Below are 21,371 nucleotides of genomic sequence, written 5' to 3' on the forward strand. Positions count from 1 at the left end.
AGAAAGCCCTTTTCATATATGTGGGAAATTCCTAATGTAAAAATGTATGGTGCAAGTGATAAGAATAAAATATGTATAGCTAGCAAGCATTAGCACTAGGATTTGTACTAATAAGTGTCTTATTCATATAGTAATTCACGTTCACAAGTCACAACTACTTGAATTGAATATAGTGTCGTCTTTTACCAATTACCACTCATCAATCTCAAAGACCAAGACAAACAAACAAGAAAAATAAAAAAGAGTGATCGACTTCCAAAAACACTACTCTACTACTAACACTACTAGTATAGTATACTACTACGAGTAGTACAACCCATAGTACTCATGACTAGTAATTTATAAGTAGTCACTGCAGCTTAGAAGATGGAATCAAAAATATAAGACAGATAGAAATTAAATTAATTAATGGGGACAAACTTATTTTTACTACTTCAAGAAGAAGAGAGAGATATAAATACATTATAATATATTCATTTACTTATAAACAACAAATTAATCAAGTTTTAAATAAAAAAGATGAGCTCTTTTGCCAAGGTGATGAGCAAGCACATAATTTTGGGCCTTATTTTTAAAGGTAGAGTAGTGAATGGGAGACACGGAAACAGCTCGCACGTTCTCCTCATATCTCTTACATTTTCATTATTTTTATTTTTATTTTTATTTAATTACATAATATATAAATAAATATATAATCATATAATTAATTAATTTACAATTTACATACTTTTTCTTCTTGACAATATGTTGTCTCACCTCCCTAGGAATTTTAAACCCCATTTTCTCTCTTGTGATTTTCCATAAATACTCACTTTCTTCATGCCCTAAAAACCCCCTCTTTCCCCCCCTTATTTGTCACTTCATTCTTCATTTCTTCCATTTTTACTCTTCTTCTTACTATATTATATTTTATATTTTTAATATCCCACTTTTTATACTTTTAATTTAGCTCAATTTCTTAAATTTGAAGCTTGAGGGGATTTCCTAATTCATATTGGTTTCAATTCTTGCTTGTGATCATCATGGTGGGTTTAATTTCTCTCCTTTTTTTTTTTATTTTTATTTTTGTGAATTACAATTTTGAATTTTTGATAACTTTCTAGTACATACAACAATAACAAACACCCACTACTAATTCTGCTACCTAACTAAAAGATTAATATGTATAATTAAGATTTTTTTTTTCATGCTTATCTTGAATTTTGCTTAGCTGCTCCAAGTTCATAAGTTTGCTAATTTATTGTAGATTTATGTTTTTTTTTTATCTTCCTGTTTTAGATAATTGAAATTCTGAATTTTGGTTAGCTTATAATTCATAATTCATAGCAATATTGAATTTTTTAAATATGTTTTGGGTGAAATTAAATATGTGTTCATGTTTAAAATTATCTAAAATTCGATTAGCTAAAAAGTTGTTACATATGATGTATAATTAAGTGAATTATGTAAATTGACAAATTCATTAAAAATGTTTTAGGGTTATGGAAAGCCAGCATGGTTGGATGCACTATACACCCAAAACTTCTTTGTGAATTGCCCAGCTCATGAGACAGCAAAGAAGAATGAGAAGAACGTATTATGCTTAGATTGTTGCACTAGTCTTTGCCCTCATTGCTTAACCATGCATCGCTTTCATCGTCTAATTCAAATTCGTCGATATGTCTACCACGATGTCATTAGATTGGAAGATCTTGAGAAAGTTATCGACTGTTCTAATGTTCAGGTTCCTTTCTAACATAATTCTCTTACTTTTTTTTTTTTTTTTAATCCATAATTCTCTTCATTTTTTTTTTAAATTATTGAACTAACAAGCTTATAATATATTTCACTAGGCTTATACTATCAATAGCGCGAAAGTAATCTTTATCAAGAAAAGGCCTCAAAATAGGCAGTTCAAAGGAGCTGGAAATTATTGCACTTCATGTGATAGAAGTCTTCAAGAACCATATATTCATTGCTCTTTAGGGTGCAAGGTAAACAAATTAAATTATGCACTTTATTTGTTTGTATGATGATTAAATTTTAATTTTTCATTTGTATATATATTACTATGTAGTACTAGTATGTATGTAGTCATACAATGCAAATTTCACACATATAAATTATAATTCTTTAACCATACAGTTAATCTCTTGCTTAGATCGATTACAATATAGTTTTTGAAACTTGAACCTTGGTGCTTATTTAACTAGTTACTCCGTAGTTGTTACTATAAGTTGACATTTAATCAATTCAACCGAAAAATTCAACTTCATATAAATACAATTTTTGAAATTTGCACTAATTTTTCATTCTATAATGTCAATATTATTATTTAGCTCCTTCCCTTAAACTGATTTTATTGTGCTTTTTGTGGTTGAATTATGTGTAGAACATGACAAGCTCAACAAATTAGCAAATTTTAAGTTGCAAAAGAATAATTCTATAGCTTTGTCAAAAAGAAAAACGAACAATTCTATAATTAGCTTGAATATTTGATCATAAGTACTGTACAGAATATCAGACAAAGTCAATTCTAACATAAAAACTGTGCTCAAAAGAGCTCATTATAACGCTATACACCCCGATATACTGCACACTGAAAAAATGAGTATGGGTGTAAGTGCGCATGGGGCACCTTGAATGTCTGAGAATCTTATGATAAAACTTCAGCTTTATAAGAGTATTAATATTGAATTCAAGCTCTTATTTTGTGACAAAGTTAATGCTTAATTTTATGAAAAAGGGTTATAGGTTAAGATATATGATCAGAGTATATTATAATTTGTAGGACTAGCTATACTGAACAAAAAACTTTGGACGTAATTAATGTGTGAATTATTTGTGTTATTAGGTGGACTTTGTGTTGACGCATAATAGAGACCTCTCACCCTACTTAAGGGTATGCAAAGTGTTGCAATTGAGCCCGGACTTCTTATACCCTCAAGACATGGGAGATGATGAAATGACCAATGAAACTCCTAACTCCACCATCGTGGATTGCGACGAGCCAATGAGCTCTTACTGCGGCTCATCGGACTCCGAGAACATGAGCGTGGCATGCACGGAGACCGAGATCGTTCGGAAGAAGAGAAGTGGATTGTACGTGTGTGGAAGATCAATTAATAAAGTTTCCGACGAAGACATGGCCACAAGCATGAGTAGAAGAAAAGGGATTCCTCATAGGTCTCCTTTATGTTAAAATTCAAATAATAGTATAACTTAAATCAAGGGAAAAAAATAAAAAAAATCCTCAAATAATCTCTTCATTTTAAATTTATTTATAGGAGTATTATTTAGTTTAATTTGATTTCTTCATCCCCTACCCCTTTTCTTTTTTAGATTTATTAAGCTTATTTATTGAGATAAATTATTATATTTTGGACTAAACAAGTTCAAATTTGATTTAATTAGTGACAAATTAAACCCCCTCCCCTCTTAATATTTCAATCTTAAACTTCTACCTCGTTCTAAGTTAATTAATCACTCGGTCGGGCGTTTTGTCTTAATGGCATCACGTGGTTCCCAATTCCAAGTAAATGGTTTTTGTATATTTTTCTATGGTATGGACCGGCCTTTTTTTTTCACCATATAATATAATGTATCATACAATAATAAGTTTACTACTATCAAAATTATTAATTCGGTTCATGCATTGGAAGCCCTTCATGCTGTTCTTCATGATTCTATCTCTATGAAAGTGACACTTCTTTCATCTGAAGACATAATTGTGTAAGAGCATTCAATAAATTCACATACATATATATATATATGTGCATTTAATGTTTATTGCTACTTTTTACTAGTAATTCATGCATTTCACATGCATTATATACGTGCATGTATAATTGAGGCACATATAATATGTTTAGCTACCATTCCAAGCAATATATGCTCTCAATATCCATTAGATTTACATTTGCTAATTTTGCTAATAATTGAAATTTTTATTCTCCATTAATTCATGAAAGTTTGACTTTATTTCCATTTTGGTATGATTTAAGAAGTTTGACTCACTATTTTATTTTATCTCTTAAAACCTTATATTATCGCATTATATACCTTTCTTATCCCACCATATATACACTTTAAGGTCTTTAACCATAACATATAAAACATTATATTATCTTTTTTTCAAACTCTCCTAAAACAATAGCTTATACTCTATGTAATAAATAGGTCAAAGTTTTAAAAATGGAGATATTGTTTAATATATTTGATCTTCTAATGATGGCATGATTGATTTAATTTTCCCCATAAATCCATAATATTGATTATTGAAGTATTTAGAAGGAACGGTCTAAAATCTAAATATATGTATAACTGTTCTGGTTACATGATGTATTTTATATTGTATTAAATATGTCTGTATTATTTGTATACCACATGACATAGACAACAAGATACATAGTATAGTACGACTGCCAATTCAATAATAAGTACAGTATTATTAATAAAATTCTTGGGTTAATAGAAACGAAAGTAAAGATGCTGTTGTTAAGAGAAGAGTAAAGTTGGTAATTTAGATTAATAAAATCCATAGTCTTTGTCAGACTCCTGATACTGTGGCCCCCTACATATAGTACTTGCTATCTTAGAAGGAAGAGCCTCCCTTTGACTTTGACCGTTACGGACTAACACTTTGTTTGTACTCCGTTTGATGAGGTGGAATTGTTGACCACTTATACTTCCTCGATTGTTTTCCAATTGATATGCATTAAATTACTCTTTGTGTTTTAATAAGGGTTAACTTTGATTGACACATAATTTAAAAAATATACTCTATTTGTATTTTTATAAGTGTTATAAGTGTTACACTTTGATAAGTATATAAGTTTAGGAAACTTAATTGATTTGAATAAAATAAGAGATAAATGGGGTATTTGAAGTATTTAAAAAAATTGTAAAAGTAATATTTTATTGATAAGTAATGAATGAAATAATGAAACAGTAGTATTGAGTTTGGATAAACACCACGAAAAAAGACATGTATAATACTATTAAAATGTAATCTTTACCAGAAAAAGAAGCATAACACTTATTAAAACACGATCGCATTTGGTATAAGTGTAACACTTATTAAAACACGGAGGGAGTATATATTGTTAAATTTCATGAAATTCCTTGAGTTAGACTGTTGGTATCGGAATTTAGCAAAATAAAAAGGTGATTGCATATTAATTCACAATTTAAATAGAAACAATAAATTTTAAAAATACAAAAATGAATTAAATTAGCATTTTAAAGAGATAGTCAGAAAAAAAAAAAAAAAGATTTTTTAGTCTATATACCGTCTAAATTTATAGTTTTTTTTTTTTTACTAAATTGTCGTCAAAATTTTGTTTTTTTGTTCAATTGGCCAAAATACAAGTGGAGATTATTGGTGAACACAAATATAATTTTTTAGGCTTGAGAGAAGACTATAAGCTCGGCAAAGAGTGTTAAGACTGTTAGAGCACATTGCATCGTGAGATGGATGAGTAAAAACTGTCATACCAATTTCCCATACACTCTGGTAGTATTTGAGCTAAACCCACCTATGTCATAACATTAACAAAGAATGCATCATTTCGGTTTTTTTCAAAAATAGAATCACAGGGGAACATTACATTTGATTTCTACCACTTCCACAGGATCAATAGAAGCCATAGCCATTTAAAGGCAGTAAGATATAGATTGTCAACTTGTGCATAATGATGCTAGTAATATGAAAAGACTTATAGACGACTTGAATAGAGTTTTAAAAGTTAGTTCCGAAAGCATGGAGGGGGACTCTCCACAGACTGATCCATGCAGTGTTCACAAATCACAATCCTATGATCCACAGAATACAAGTGATATGCAAGGGATCATTATGAGGAAGTGAACCTTAAGAATGGGATGAACAAGCATATAGGAGTATTTAGGGGCTTACTATATATATACTAATAGCTCTGTCAGATTACTTACTAAGATCTGATGGCAGAAAGATGCACATCAGCAATGTTCCTCACAGAAATCTCAACCCTTTCTTCAGCCTCACAGTCATGAAAGCCAAATGCTTTGTTCTTCAAGTGTGAATTTATTGTTCTCTTCAACTTTTTTTTTTTTTTTTTTTTTGAAGCAAATCGGGCAATTAAATTAATTATTCAAAGCAAGCTTATCCATCAATACATAGGGCGCAATATCCGGGGGGGTGGGGGCTATGACTAACCCAGATTTGCTCATCTCCGAAAGGGAAGGATCTAGCTAAATGATGTGCAACCATGTTGCCATCACGCTTTACATGAACAAAAGAAATGGAATTAAAGCTACAGCTAAGTGCTAGAATGTCTTCAAGAATGGCATCCAGCTCGGTACAGTAGACCATTGATCTTCCTAGTCTGAGAGCCATAACAATGCTCTTAGCTTCTGCAATCATGGGCTGCCACCATGCTCTGGAGCGTCTCACAGCAGCGAAGATAACATCACCATCCTCATTGCGTGCAACAACACCAAGACCCACCACACCTTCTGTATTCAGAGTTAATTTTAACGTAGCCTGGAGGAGGTGCTGCCCACACTTTCTGCTGCCGTGGAGCTTTCGTAAGCCCAGGTTTCGAGTAGATACATTTCACATATTTGCCCTGTTCCTCATCTAATCTCTCTACTCTATCAATGATCACCGAGTTTGGAACTTCTTTTCTCTTAAACACCAATTGATTCCTCTCATGCCACACACACCAAGCCAAAATAGCACCCTTTCGAAGAATTTTTGTGTCAATATTACACCAGTCAGCCACCAGATCACACATAGACTTGCTCCCACCATCCCTCATCATAATCGAGCACTGCACATCATCCCACATTGGTTTCACTCTGCTGCAATCAAAGATAGCATGCCAGGGACTTTCATCTTCAATCCCACAGCGTGGGCATGTGGCACTATCGAGTAAATTGTCGTCGCCTAAGTTCAGATTTTGTAGACAAAGTACCTGTTCTCTTCAACTTATTTCAAAAACATGTTGCTTATTCCTGTCGAAAAATTACACATTTAAAAAGTACATATTGAGACGAATCTAACATGATCCCAACTAATAGTGTATTTTCTTAATAAAAATAAGGTCTGAGTTTAGTCAAACAAGTAGAGACTTTTCAGACCTTAATCCAAATACATCAAGTAGGACCAAATGTGCTGCTTTTCTCCACCTTGTTCGATTTGGTCAATTTCATGGCCTGCAATGTCCGACTTAATTATTAGACACATATATATCCCAAATTATAGGTGTTTGGCATATCTACTTTCTGATTGTTTGAATGGTTCTTATATCCAAGCTATGGTTTGTCAAATCCACTGCACCTTTAAAAAACTTTTTAACAAGAGTATGGAGGGCTTGTTTGGATCATATGCAGAACTGTATCATGTTTGATCAAACAATGGATTGCATAAAAATATAAAATGCTATGGAGTACTATTTATGATCTAGTTTTTGGAAAAAAGTTGTCTATAATCTAGCTTTTGAAGATAAAAAAATTCTGTCAGTAGTGTATGATCTTAGTTTTGACAAGAATTTGCTCTCAAAGTTTACCTTGTTTTCTTTTGCCTGGTCATAATGAATAGCTCATGTGTGTTTCAGCGCCATTGGGATCCTATGCTCGCTAGGATAAAATCAGGAGAAGGGCTAGCTAAGACTTGCTTCTGTCCCTCTACCGCGTTTGTTTAGCACAACAGCTTGTCAGATTGATCAAACTTGTGCTGGTAATCCACTGAAGCGTTGTCGATGTTTGATATTGGATGCAAATACTTTATTGCTCGATTCATTGACTTTACAAACTATCAAATTTTGTTCATGATGAACTCTCAGTGGAGTATTATTATGACCTTGATATGTCTTGTATCTCTAATAAAATGGCTCGAATATAGCCAAAGTCTCACAAACACTAAAAATCAGAACATATTTCCTTGCAAACATTTAAAAAAAAAACAGAATCTTTTATCCGAATGTATGCATATATCATGCACTTAAGAGATCGATAAAATTAATTAACACTAGGTGTTCGTCCTTGACTACTCTCTGAAGAAGTCATGAAATGAGTAAACCACATGGAAGACGCCTTACGATAACGTCTATGCCTATCAAGATAGTCGACATAGTTTAGGCCATAGCGAGTTTGATATCCTCCAGCATCAATTTCCATATTATCTGCCAATGACCATACAAAGTATCCCTTCACATTTGTAGCCTCTGACTTCCCATCCTTATTTCTTATATCCCTGCATTCAAATTCACGTCAATCCAATTATGTGTTTTCAGTAATGTACGTTGGAAAAGTGAAATTAAAGAAGAGAGGACAATATATATATATATATATATATATATATATATATATATATATATATGAGTGCATACGCTAAAGTTTCACGAAGATTGAAAAGATAGTTGCTAATATCTTTGATTCGATACTCATCTAGCAGTGCATCTTTGATTTCATCTAGTGATTTAGCTTTGGATTCGTCGTTGTCTATTACATTTTTTGCTAAATCCTTAATGGATCCTGTGATTGTGGGCATTGCAGGAACACCTGAATTACATACACAACTTATTAATTAGATCACGAATATATATGTCAATAACGTATCAATGTATCAGTGGTAACAAATAAAAGATAATTGATTACTAAATTAATGTAAAATGTACGTAAATGTATGTTAGTATGTATATAATATGGTGTATAGTAGTCTTAAAATTTTAAAGTTGTTCTCACCAAAAAAAAAAAAAAAAAAAAGATTTTAAAGTTGCAATTAGTACTTATGATAAGGAAAATTAATAAGTTATATATAGAACTCTAAGCTTAAAAATGGACAAAATATGTAGATCGAATTTTTAAATAATACCAATAACAAACACAATTTGACACGAGAAATTGTCCAAAATTTACACATGAAAAATAAGAATTTTGTGAAGGATTATTAGTTGATTGACTTCAATTCCAAATCATATGTTATGTCCATAAATGAGACTTATTATCATTTATCAATTTAATTCACAAAGAGTATCATTTTTTTTTTCTTCATATTCTTACATAATACAAAGTAGTAATTTTTTTTTTTGAACAAAGTAGTAATTAATAACTCACCATTTTATACTTCAGGGTTGTTGTATGTGTGCTTAACGTAAAGTAACAAGTCTCTCAATCCTGTAGGAACCACATAGATATCGGAACTTTGTGGAGCTGGACTTCCAATATAATCTCCTTCCTTATTTTGCACTGGAGAATTGAACGAGTGAAAATGATGGCAAAACATTAAACAAATATAAGTTGGTATTGAAATAGAAAGAATCTCACCTCCTTGCTCTATGAACTCCATACGACATTGTCCGTAAGTGGTGTCAATAGTTGATATGTGAGAAGGTGTGACATATCTTGAAGTATAGTAATTGAGACCTATGAAATCATATGAGCCTTGTACCATTGCCTTTTCCTCAGGGGGAAACTTGGGAAGCCCCCCGATTACAAGTTCTTGCATGATTTCGGGGTATTCACCATTGACTAGCGGATCCATGTACCTACAAATTAGAAACAAATGAAAATATGTAGTAAATTTCACACGTTGCAATAATAAAGGATGGAGATCGGGGTTACATGATATATGAAGCAGTACTATTTGTATTTTCCACTTATCAACCCAACATCATGTCTAAGGATGCCTTTTGAGCCTTTATATGGAGTCCGTTTTTCTTATCATAAGGTTCAAACCATAGCGATGATAATGAAATACCAATCTTTCCGCCTTGAGCTTCCTAAGATAGGTATGAAGTATTTTATAGTTAACATAGGTTACATTAATTATTTGTTGTGATGTAAAGATGTGATTAATTAAAAAATGTGATTGATCACCTGATAATTCTCTCGGTAATGTTGGACAGCAGTAGCATGAGATAGGATGATGTTGTGGGTAGCAACAAATGGACTTGGATCAATTTTATTGTCTGCTGGCAACCCTGTTTTGTATCCGAATGAACCAAAATTATAGGGTTCATTTATAGTTATCCAATTTTTAACTTGATCACCAAAGTTCTGGAAGCATACATCCGCGTAATCTTTGAAGTCCTCTCTACATTCAACCAATAAACGATATCATATATCCTCAACGATTCACTTGTGAAGAAGCTACAACTCAAACCTCACATACAACACTCCTTACTTCAATTCGTAGTATATATTATATAGTTATATATATACCCTCAAGTACGATTCTACCTTCATTGATTTATGTTGGGCCAATTGACCATATTTGTATATAAGTTAACACCCTTATGACATATTGGTATATAAGTTATTGCCGGCAACATATTGGTATAAAAATTAACATGTGGCGACATATTGGTATATAAATTAACAAATTGTGACATTTACCCCGCCCTATTTTTTCTTCAGTTGAAAGAGCGTGTTGTATACTTCAAAAATTTGTTTTAATTACTTTTGCAATCTTATTTATTATCATAATATACTTATTCAGCACCAAATAATAATTTTTCCCTCTTCCCTTCCAATACAATAACTTTGATAAATCAATCAAATGATAAAACCCCAAAGAACTAATAAACAATAAACAAAATCTCAATATTAGTTATTTAATTTCAAAACCAATTACTAGTAGACGCTAACTTTCATTATTACTTCATTTGTTTAGTTATACCCACAACTTTGTAAATCAACAATATAATAAGAATATATATATATATATATATATATGAGTGTTTTTTTTTTTAAAAAAAAAAAAAAAGAAGAATCTACCCTTGTGATGCTTCAATGACCAACGCCCTCAATACATTCAAGCTTATATCCCTTTGCTCAAGCTTTCCTACTCGTTTTCCCCTAGCTTCTTTCTCATCACTTTTGGGCTTTTAATTTTTTTTTTTTTTTTGGATTTTTTCTTCATAAGTTTTTAAAATTAATATGAAAAGTAGAGAAAAGTACAAAAAACAAAATGTCAAATAAAAGTTATTAGCACTAAAATTAAGCGCGTGTATCATACGCATATCCTCCGACGAGAAAATAGGGGTAAATGTCGCAATTTGTTGACTTATATACCAATATGTCGCCACATGTTAATTTTTATACCAATATGTCGCCGGCAATAACTTTTATACCAATTTGTCATAAGGGTGTTAACTTTAATACCAATATGGTCAATCACTACAAAAATTTGGCCTTTTAGCAACAGGTGAAATCTGTTGCTAATTGCTAAAAATCCGTCGCTGGACATAGCTAGCTACAGATTTATCAACGGAATCACTCCGTTGGTAAAAACCTTGTCGCTAAATGAATTTAGAGACGGAAAAAAAATCCGTCGCTGGACTTAAATCCAGCGACGGAAAAAATAAATCCGCCGTCGCTAGATTTAGCAACGGAAAAAATAAATCCGTTCCTAGATTCAGCAACGGAAAAAAAAAATCTGTTGCTAGATTCAGCAACGGAAAAAATGTTTTGAATCGAAAAAAAAAGCTGCTATTTGGGTCGACCTCACTCGGGTCAACCCGACTCGGCTTTCCATGTAACGCTCCTTGAATCTCCAATCGCAATATTACTGTTAGTAGGAGTCGAACCCGTGACCTCAATGTCAAATATTGATACTCTTACCAACTATACCAAATATTATTTGTTTACTTTTACGCACATAATTGATAATAAATGAAAGAAATATTAGAGACGGAATTTAAAATCCATCTCTAGTTTAGAAACGGAATTAGAAAATCCGTTTCTAAATTAGAGACGGATTTGAAAATCCGTTTCTAGTTTAGAGATGAATTTAACTTACATAATTCGTCTCTAATGTAATATTTTAAATAATTAGTTTAAAAAATTATCTAGAGACGGAATAAAAAAATCCGTTGCTCATATTAGCAACGGAAAAAAAAAATTCTGTCTCTAACTTAGCAACTGAAAAAAAATCCGTTGCTAGATTCATCAACGGAAAAAAAATCCGTTGCTAATTTAGCAACGGAAAAAAATCCGTTTCTAATTTAGAGACGGATTTTCAATTCCGTTGCTAATTTAGCGACGGAATTTTTAATTCCGTTTCTAAATTAGAAACGGATTTTTAAATTCCGTCGCTAAATTAATTTAGAGACGGATTTTTTGATTCCGTCTCTAATTTAGAAACGAATAAAATTCCGTCGCTAGAATTCCGTTTCTATATGGACATTTTTTTGTAGTGAATTGACCATTTATGTTGTTAAAAAACAAGGAGTACTTGCGGTTATTGAGATATAAATGCATATTGTAATGTGATATTATGAGAATAATATTTATTAATAGGTTGACTAAGGTCAACAAAAATAAGTCAAATACTCGTCAAATTTTATACTTGGGTCAAATATTTTTAAACAAGGAAATGTATGGATATCAACAAGACAATGTAAGTTGCAAGATATAAAGGATGAAATTAAAGAAAACGAAAAGGAAAAAAAAACTTACATGATATCTTGACTCAAAAAACCGCTATACTTGTTTTGTACACTCTGGGGAAGGTCAAAGTGGAACATCGTCACAAAAGGGGTGATTCCTTGTAGATAATGCAAGTAGATCGAGAAATTTTGTTAAGGTATAACTCAAAATATTCATTCAAATTAAATTGAAGTTAGTTTGATAGATTATGATTACCATGAAGCAAGAATGAATCAGTAAATTACCGTTTTCAATAAGTTCATCGATCAAGTTATTGTAAAATTCAATGCCTTGTTGATTCACGTAACTATTGTCGACACCAGGATCTGCGTGTACACATGAAAGAGAAACAAATTATACTTCGTATTCATTCTTTTTTTTCTTTTTTTTTTTTTCAAATGTCTTCAAGAAATAGCTAGATTTATTTTAACAAATACATATGTTGAGAATACTGTAGAAGGCCCAGCCCAATGCAACAACTCAGGGGCATAACAGAATTCTAGCTGTACAAATTCTGTTATTAATTGGAGGTTATAAATAGCCTACCTAACTACTGTAATAATTAGTTAGTTAGTTGCTTTCATTATTAGCAGATGTAAACACTTTCTCTCTCAATAAAATCCTCTCTTCTTTCTCTCTCTATACAAGCTTCTCTAATGGCAGACTTGGAATTTTGAAATGGTATCAGAGCAGCGATTTCGATCCTAGGATTGCTTTTCTTGTCTTCCGCTTTGTTCCAGTTGATTAAGGATGTTCTTCAACCCTTTTTGAGTTGTTTGTTTTTCTTGGTTTTTTTATTTGATTGGATTGTTTGGTCTTATATCTTCTGGGTTGCTGTTGTTGAGAATTTGAAGAACTATAGTTGAAATTAGTTGATTCTTGTGTTTACAAGTTCATTGAAATTGAAGAAATACGATTGATTGAAGGATTATTTGTTCGATAATTCGGCTTATTTGATTAGCAATAGGGTTTTTCTTTTCGAAAATTCGTACCCTAGAATAATTGGTTGATTGATTTCCTTGGTTGGAGTTTGTTAGATTTCTGATTGATTAAGTTGAAACGGCTGGAGAACAATTTTCTGATAGTCAGAATAGAATTTTAGAGTTGACCAAGGATCCTAGCTCGATCTATTACATACACCCATCAGATAATAATGTTCATAAGTTCATTTCTGAGGTTTTTGATGGTGAGAATTATGCTTCTTGGAAGAGGTCGATGGTAATTGGATTGTCTACTAAGAACAAGCTTAGCTTTGTAGATGGTAGCTTGTCAGTCCCATTAAGTACAGACACAGCTTATAGAGCATGGGTAAGATGCAATGATCTTGTGATTGGTTGGATATTGGGGGTGCTTGGACCAGTTACCAAGAAGAGTGTGTTCTTCTACAAATCTACTAGAGAAATATGGCAGGATCTAGAGGAGAGGTATGGTCAGGTGTCCTCAACAGAGTTATATGGAATTCAAGAGGAAATTTCAGCTGTACATCAAGAAACTGAAGAAATTGATGAATTCTTTGCCAAGATCAAGGTCTTATGGGATCAACTAGATGATGTGAACCCTATTCCAGTATGCACTTGCAGTGGGTGTGTGTGTAATCTGACAGGAAAATTCTTAAAGATTCAACAAGATTCAAGACTGCTGCAGTTTCTGATGAAGTTAAAAGATGAATATAAGCAAGTTAGAAGTAATATTTTGATGATGCAACCACTTCCTACTCTTACTTTGGCTTACAGGATGCTATTACAAGAACAGAAGCACAAACAAATCAGTGATCACAACACTACTTCCACAGATGGTTTTGCTTTTGCTGCAGACAGAAGGAAATTCTATGATAATAAAGGTTTTAACAACAACAGACCTGGCTATCAATCCTACAACAACAACAGAAATAGAGGTGGTTTTCAAGGAAAAAATGTGAGAAACAGTTACAAAGGAAACATGTCTGTTTTGTTCTGTGATCACTGTAAGATGACAGGACATTTGATTGACAGATGTTTTAAGCTCCATGGGTATCCAAATGAGCAGAAGGGTAATCATGGTCAGAAGAGGTTTGCTAATATGGCTCAGGGTGAGAGTTATTTTGGTTTTGATGACAGTGGAGATGATAATATTACAACAACTTTTTCAAGGGATCAGTACAACAAGTTCATGAACTATCTTGATAATTCTCAGGAAGGAACAGTGGTTGAAAATACTCAGGAACAGAAAACTGAAGAATATGTCCCAAGTACTTCCAGAGCTGCATATTTTGCAGGTAAACTTTGCCTTTTTTCTGCTTTTACTACTGGATGGGTGATTGATAGTGGAGCAATAGATCACATTTGTAGTGATTTAACTATGTTTGATACATATAGAGTTATGAATTCTGGAGATGATACAATAACTATACCAGATGGTAGAAAAGTCTCTATATCCTATGTAGGAACAGTTACTTTAGAACAAAACATTGTCTTGAAAGATGTTCTTTTTGTTCCTGAATTCCAGTTTAACCTTATCTCTATTCATAAGCTTTGCAAAGACCTTTCCTGTTCTGTTAAGTTTACTGCTACCTCTTGTATTATACAAGATCCTACCTTGACAAGGGAACTTCTTCTTGGTAACCAGAAATCTGGCCTATATCTTGCAGATAATATCCCCTTTGAGAGGAATCTTGAAGATAGCTTTCATCTAGCCTCTACAGTAAGTAATAATAATAAGGAATCTTCTTGTACTCCCAATAATGATGCATTGGCATCTTAGGTTAGGACATCTTCCTTTTAAGCACTTAAAGCTTGTTGTTCCTAGTCTGCCTGTGAATAATTGTAATGATGATATATGCCAAATTTGTCCTCAAGCAAGACAATGTAGAAAATCTTTTGTTTAAAGTTCAATAAAAACTTCTTTTCCTTTTGAGCTCATACATGTTGATATCTGGGGACCCTACAAACACAAAACTCACAATAATTGTGCCATGTTTCTCACCGTTGTAGATGAATTTACAAGACATACTTGGGTACACTTATTGCATTTTAAGAATGATTCTGTTCAAATTTTTATTGACTTTGTGGCTTTTGCTGAGAATCAACATGGCTTTAAAGTTAAATGTATAAGGTCAGACAATGCAAAGGAATTGTGTGAAGGGAAAATTGCTGAATTTTACTTTGCTAAGGGTATTCTTCATCAAACCAGCTGTAGTGATACCCCACAACAAAATGGAGTAGTAGAAAGAAAACATAAACACCTTCTTGAAACTGCTAGAGCCTTATTTTTCCAGTCCAAACTTCCTTACAAATATTGGGGGGAATGTGTTTTAAGTGCAGCTCACATCATCAATAGAATGCCTCTATCATTCTTACACCATTCAACTCCTTGTAAGAAAATTTTTGGGGTAGATTATGATGTTTCACATCTTAGGGCTTTTGGGTGCATGTGTTTTGTGTCAACATCTAAGGTAGGGACAACCAAATTTGATCCCAGGGCTGACCCTTGTGTCTTCATTGGCTATTATCCTACCCAAAAGGCTATAGAGTATTACACCTCAATAGCAATCTCATTACAGTAAGTAGAGCTAGATGTTCATTTTTATGAGCAACATTTTCCATTTCATGTCCTGCATTCTCAAAACAAACCTTTTCAGTTTTTTCTTCCAAATGTTAACAATGACCACATTTTCAATGATCCATTTATGGACTATACTGAGGGGTATCCTGTTCCCATTTTTGTGTCTGTTACGCAGTCAGATCAAACTCCTACTCCTATCCCTATTGATTATCATTCTCCCTCTACCAGTTCATCACCCTCCATTTCCATCTCTAACTCAAACACTACTACTTCATCTTCTCTTCCATATCCTATCATTGAACCATCTCAAGTCACAGATATCTTAGATTCAGTATCATCTGAGCCAATACAAGATATCAGACAATCTACAAGACCTAGAGAACCACCTAAGTGGATGAAAGACTATGTTTGCAAGCTCCCAGCTAAGACCAGTTCTCACTGGTGCGATCTAGTCATATTTTCTGACATTCCATCTTCCCATACAGCCTTAATATCCCAATCTTCTTCCCTTACTGAACCAAAAACCTACAAAACAGCTTCTAAACACCCAGAATGGGTATCTGCAATGAAAAAAGAAATTGATGCCCTAGACAAAAACAAAACAAGGGATATAGTTGACTTACCCCTTGGAAAAAAGGCAATTGGCTGTAAGTGGGTGTTTAAGATTAAGCTAAAGGCAGATGGCACAATAGAAAGGTATAAGGAAAGGCTAGTGGCAAAAGGATACACTCAGAAGTATGGTGTTGATTATGAAGAGACATTTTCCCCTGTAGTAAAGATGTCTACTATTAGATGTGTTATTGCTGTGGCAGTGAATAAAGGGTGGGATTTACATCAATTAAATGTAAATAATGCTTTCCTCCATGGTGATCTTAATGAGGAAATTTACATGGCTCTACCTGAGGGAGTTCATGGTCAGTCTGGTAAAGTCTGCAAGCTCAGAAAATCTCTATATGGGTTAAAACAAGCCTCCAGACAGTGGTTTGCTAGGCTTCTTTCAGAACTAAAGCAACAAGGGTTTACTCAGAGTTATAGTGATTCTTCCTTGTTCATTAAGAAGAAAGATGGGAAGATAACTGTTGCTGCCATTTATGTTGATGACATAATACTGACTGGTGATGATGCTGAGACAATCACTGAGTTAAAATCTCATCTGGATAAAACCTTCAGTATTAATGACCTTGGGAGGTTAAGTTTCTTTCTTGGTATTGAGGTCACTTACTTGCCAGAAGGGGTGGTTCTTACACAGAAGAAATTCACTCATGAGTTACTGGAAGAATGTAATTTTTCTCTTTAAAAAGGAGCAGTCACACCCTTGCCACAGAACCTGAAGCTGACAGCAGAAGATGGCTCTTTGCTTACTGATCCAGCTTTATATAGCAGTCACACCCTTGTTCAAGCGCTCAGTCAATTTATGCAAATGCCTAGAACTTCTCACTTGGAAGCATTGCAGCACACTCTTAGGTATGTATCTCACACAGCAGGACAAGGGATTTTGCTAAAAGGTTCTTTTGCTCTTACTCTTCAAGCTTTTAGTGATGCTGATTGGGGATCTTGTCCTAATTCAAGAAGAAGTGTTACTAGCTATGTCTTACAGCTAAGGTCATCTCCTATAAGTTGGAAATCAAAAAAGCAGCCTACTGTATCCAAGTCATCTTCAGAGTCTGAATACAGGGCAATGGCCAGTGTTGCAGGAGAAGTAGTTTGGTCTGTCAGGTTGCTAGGTGAACTAGGTGTGTTTAATCTGTTGCCTGTCACCCTTCATTGTGATAACCAGTCTGCAATTCACATTGCAAAAAATCCTGTGTTTCATGAGCGTACCAAACACATAGAGATAGACTGCCATTTCACTCGAGAGAAAGTTCTTGAAGGCCTCATTCAACTGACTTACTTGCCAACAGCATCTCAACTTGCAGATGTCTTCACCAAGATCATTCCCTCAGCTTAATTTGTTGATCTTCTGTCCAAGCTTGGCCTGTTCAATCCCCAGTCCAGCTTGCGGGGGGGGGGGGGGGGGGTTGTTGAGAATACTGTAGAAGGCCCAGCCCAATGCAACAACTCAGGGGCATAACATAATTCCAGCTGTACAAATTCTGTTATTAATTGGAGGATATAAATAGCCTACCTAACTACTGTAATAATTAGTTAGTTAGTTGCTTTCATTATTAGCAGCTGTAAACACTCTCTGAATAAAATCCTCTCTTCTTTCTCTCTCTATACGAGCTTCTCTAATGGCAGACTTGGAATTTATTACCATGTTGTAGACTCGTAGCACCACTAATACTAGATAATTTAATCACCAATAATCCAATTATCCAATCTTGAAGTAGTAAATTTTAAGTTTTTATTTAAGAAGTTCTAAACATATTTATTTAGACCGATCATATCACACGAGATCAAGCAGTAAATTTGTGTACCTTATAGAGGCTGTATGAATCAATAGCCATTTGATTCCCGCCACTTGAAATCATGGAATCCCAGGTGCTTGGTGCTCTCCCACCTTCTTTTCCATTTCCTTCCGTCTGTAATTTTCACAATTTGTTAACATACATTTTCATAACTTTTTATTAATTTATTAAAATTAATACTCCGTAAATTTACTATCATATGTACTCAGAGTTAGATAAGCAAAAATAAAGTAAATTAAACAAGTCCTAAGTATTATATATACTGAACGTAGTATATAGTAACAACTCATAGAGAAACCTGAAAGGCAGAAGAAGAGGCTCCAAAAATGAAACCAGGAGGAAAATCAGATCTTTTAACATGAGTTGGTATAGAGATGGTGGCAGGCTCCAAGCCGGGAGCCAACACCACCGACATAGTGCTACCGTCCACAGATGGTGGTTGTGGTGGTATCTCCACCATATCATCAGCAGATGGTGTGGTTAACGAGGCGGTTGATGATACCCTTACATTCTTAACAGCAATATGGAAAAAAGAGGGCTTCTTTCTTAGGAAGATTGAGCTCTTTGTAACCTCTCGAAAATCATGGGTGTGCATAGAGAGTTGTTTACTCTCTAGATGCACTGCCATTCCACAAGAAAGTGCCATTATTGCCAATATAATTAATTAAGCCAATATTGTATACAACTCTAACTAGATAAGAATTAGAGGATGATTATTTTTTATGGTACAAAACTTTTCCTTGTTGTAACTCTTATTTATAGTAGTGTTGTAATAAATAAATGGTTAGTCATTATAAAATTCGATTCTATCTCATTATAAAATTCGATGCAATTAATGACTCAGATCGTACAGCAATAATACCTTTAAATAAGTTATGCACCATAATATGGTGGATCATTATCGACCGTCAAGTTCGCTTCCTTGAGTTCCTTCACTTTGATTTAATATTGATCATGCCTCGTGATACTCGTGCACTCGTGCATGGATCGGAATAGATATGATTAGATTGTGAACGAATAAAATGGGAATCTTCGATTTATCAAATTATATTGTTGATATGCACTGAACAGTACAATACTAACTAAATTAACTGCATTGAGTCAATCGAGAGGAAAGGCAAATGTTACACAAAGTAATATATCGATACAAATTGTGTTTGAAAATGAAATCAGCCTAACAATAATAATGTGGTTAAAAAATTGATTTTTTTCATCTTTCATGTCTTTTAATTGCAGCATAGAGGAGCTGAAGAGATATAATGCACATACATGTAAAACTAGCTAGTTATGTTGAGTATACATAAAAATTTACCAAGATGAAACGTTTTACAACAAAATTTAAACAATATCAGTGGAGGGCGGTATATATTAATATAATAATATGACATCTCTAAAGTCCACTTGGGTAGTTTAAATTGTTCACTTTGCCTTTAAACCATAAAATTAACCATTTACATCTTATGTCCCCCTTCGTTGACTTAAGGCAGGGACTTTATATGACTGATTAGTGGTTCAATGTGGTTCAATTTTAAACACCATTATATGAACCTAAATTGCATCCTCTAAAATCTCATGAGTTTTTTATGCGAGTTTTGAAGCATTCAAAATTAGTCTGATTATGTGTGTATAGCCTTCAAATTTAACTTTTGAACAATAATTTTGGATCTAGCAAGTTAATGACCTCGGAAGGCCTACTTGAATGGGTGTTCAAAACCATCTCTTCTATGCCTTGATCCAACCTTCATCACCATGTCTTAAGATGCCGTTGTATTGGTAATGTTACCTATAGAACGTAACCTCATGCCCAATCCTGAAAGTCAATCCTCTTACCAAAGTTATGAGTCTATTTTGCCAACTTCCCTTGCCTACATTGCTCCATTTAAGCCTAACAATTTAGCAAAATCCAATCCAAGAAAGCAAAATTTTTCTTTTGTTATACGGAGTGTTTGGGTCCAATTTAGTCAAAATTGGGCCTAAGCACTAAATGATCCAATTAAAAGCCCAAGGTCAAGGTTCAACTCTCCAATTGCACAAAAGTCAAAGGTCAGCCCACAAAGCATGCCAATTGGGCTAAGGCCCAACCTCACCATGTATGATGAGGTATAAAAGCCATCAGATTCTAATTCATAGGCTCACATATTTTTGCATTCAGAAATATTCCACAAAAGCCTCAAGCTACAAACTCTCTTGCATAGTGTCTTCCTTTTACACATTGTACTGACTTTAGCATCGGAGGGGCCTTCCTCGGAAACACCCCCGAGGCTAGTTTACGTGTGTTTACTGTGCAGGAAACCTTCGGCCCAACACAACTTGGACCGAATCCAGTCTTCTCCATTTCAGCGGACCTTCGGCAAGGTCCCATTGTTTTCACCCGAAACAATTTGGCGCCGTCTGTGGGGAAGACTTTCAAAAATCTTTAAGCCAAATTCCTAACCAAGATCATCTTGCAATTATCTTAGCAGCCATGGCTAAGAACCGCAAGAGCAAAAGCCTCCGTCAAGGAGCGGGCGAAAAGCCTAAAACCCCTACACCATCGCCCTCGCCGGACCGGAACTCTCCCAAGGGTGCCGGCTCGGGGGGAGGATCATACAAGGAGGATTCCCTATCTCCCGTAATGCATGACTCTCAATATAGGCCGGACCACTCTCGGTCTAGCAGGGGTCAGTCTGATCATAGGACATATTCAGTGTCCCAAAGCCAACCATCGGCTGCGCGGCCTCATTCCCACACTCGGCCGAGGACCCCTTTGACGGGGCCCAGTTCGGAAGAGGTGGCAAGAGCGCTGGCAATACTCATGGAGGCAATGAGGGCACAGAATATGCCACCGCCTCGTGATCGAACTCCTCCGCATACCCGGCATCAGCGGAGGAAGTTAGACCATGACGGTGGGAAGCTTCCTTCCTTCCGGGAACTGGAAGAGTGGGAGGAGGATTCTTGGAAAAATGAAAAACAGAGGAAAAAGAACCCTCAAGTATTTAAAGGATCCTCATCCTCAAGACCAGAAGCACATAAGAGCAGCAGCTCAGCTTCTCG

At 34.3% G+C, this 21,371-nt stretch overlaps 3 protein-coding genes across 3 annotated transcripts; 2 read left to right on the forward strand and 1 right to left on the reverse strand.

Annotated features, from left to right (window-relative positions):
- The first annotated feature begins 568 nt into the window (after positions 1-568).
- LOC110711379 lies at positions 569-3,658 on the forward strand. Its single transcript, XM_021889752.1, has 4 exons — positions 569-1,025; positions 1,478-1,723; positions 1,833-1,973; positions 2,834-3,658. The coding sequence occupies exons 1-4, from the start codon at positions 1,023-1,025 to the stop codon at positions 3,179-3,181; spliced, it is 738 nt and encodes a 245-aa protein (XP_021745444.1). The 5' UTR covers positions 569-1,022; the 3' UTR covers positions 3,182-3,658.
- Positions 3,659-6,057: 2,399 nt separating this feature from the next.
- Positions 6,058-19,061, reverse strand: LOC110711372 (beta-glucosidase 24-like). Its single transcript, XM_021889743.1, has 14 exons — positions 18,637-19,061; positions 18,348-18,452; positions 17,962-18,023; positions 17,822-17,850; positions 12,636-12,716; positions 12,421-12,508; positions 9,838-10,054; positions 9,623-9,740; positions 9,286-9,507; positions 9,081-9,207; positions 8,349-8,534; positions 7,527-8,212; positions 7,099-7,173; positions 6,058-6,972 (listed from the first exon to the last, which is right to left on the reverse strand). Exons 1-12 carry the CDS (start codon positions 18,982-18,984, stop codon positions 7,978-7,980), a joined length of 1,818 nt encoding a protein of 605 aa, XP_021745435.1. The 5' UTR covers positions 18,985-19,061; the 3' UTR covers positions 6,058-6,972; positions 7,099-7,173; positions 7,527-7,977.
- Positions 12,900-15,155, forward strand: LOC110711386. Its single transcript, XM_021889759.1, has 2 exons — positions 12,900-14,644; positions 15,017-15,155. Exons 1-2 carry the CDS (start codon positions 13,606-13,608, stop codon positions 15,127-15,129), a joined length of 1,152 nt encoding a protein of 383 aa, XP_021745451.1. The 5' UTR covers positions 12,900-13,605; the 3' UTR covers positions 15,130-15,155.
- Positions 19,062-21,371: the final 2,310 nt, after the last annotated feature.

Source organism: Chenopodium quinoa, unplaced genomic scaffold (genome assembly GCF_001683475.1).
Source record: "Chenopodium quinoa cultivar QQ74 unplaced genomic scaffold, ASM168347v1, whole genome shotgun sequence".
NCBI lineage: Eukaryota > Viridiplantae > Streptophyta > Magnoliopsida > Caryophyllales > Amaranthaceae > Chenopodium > Chenopodium quinoa.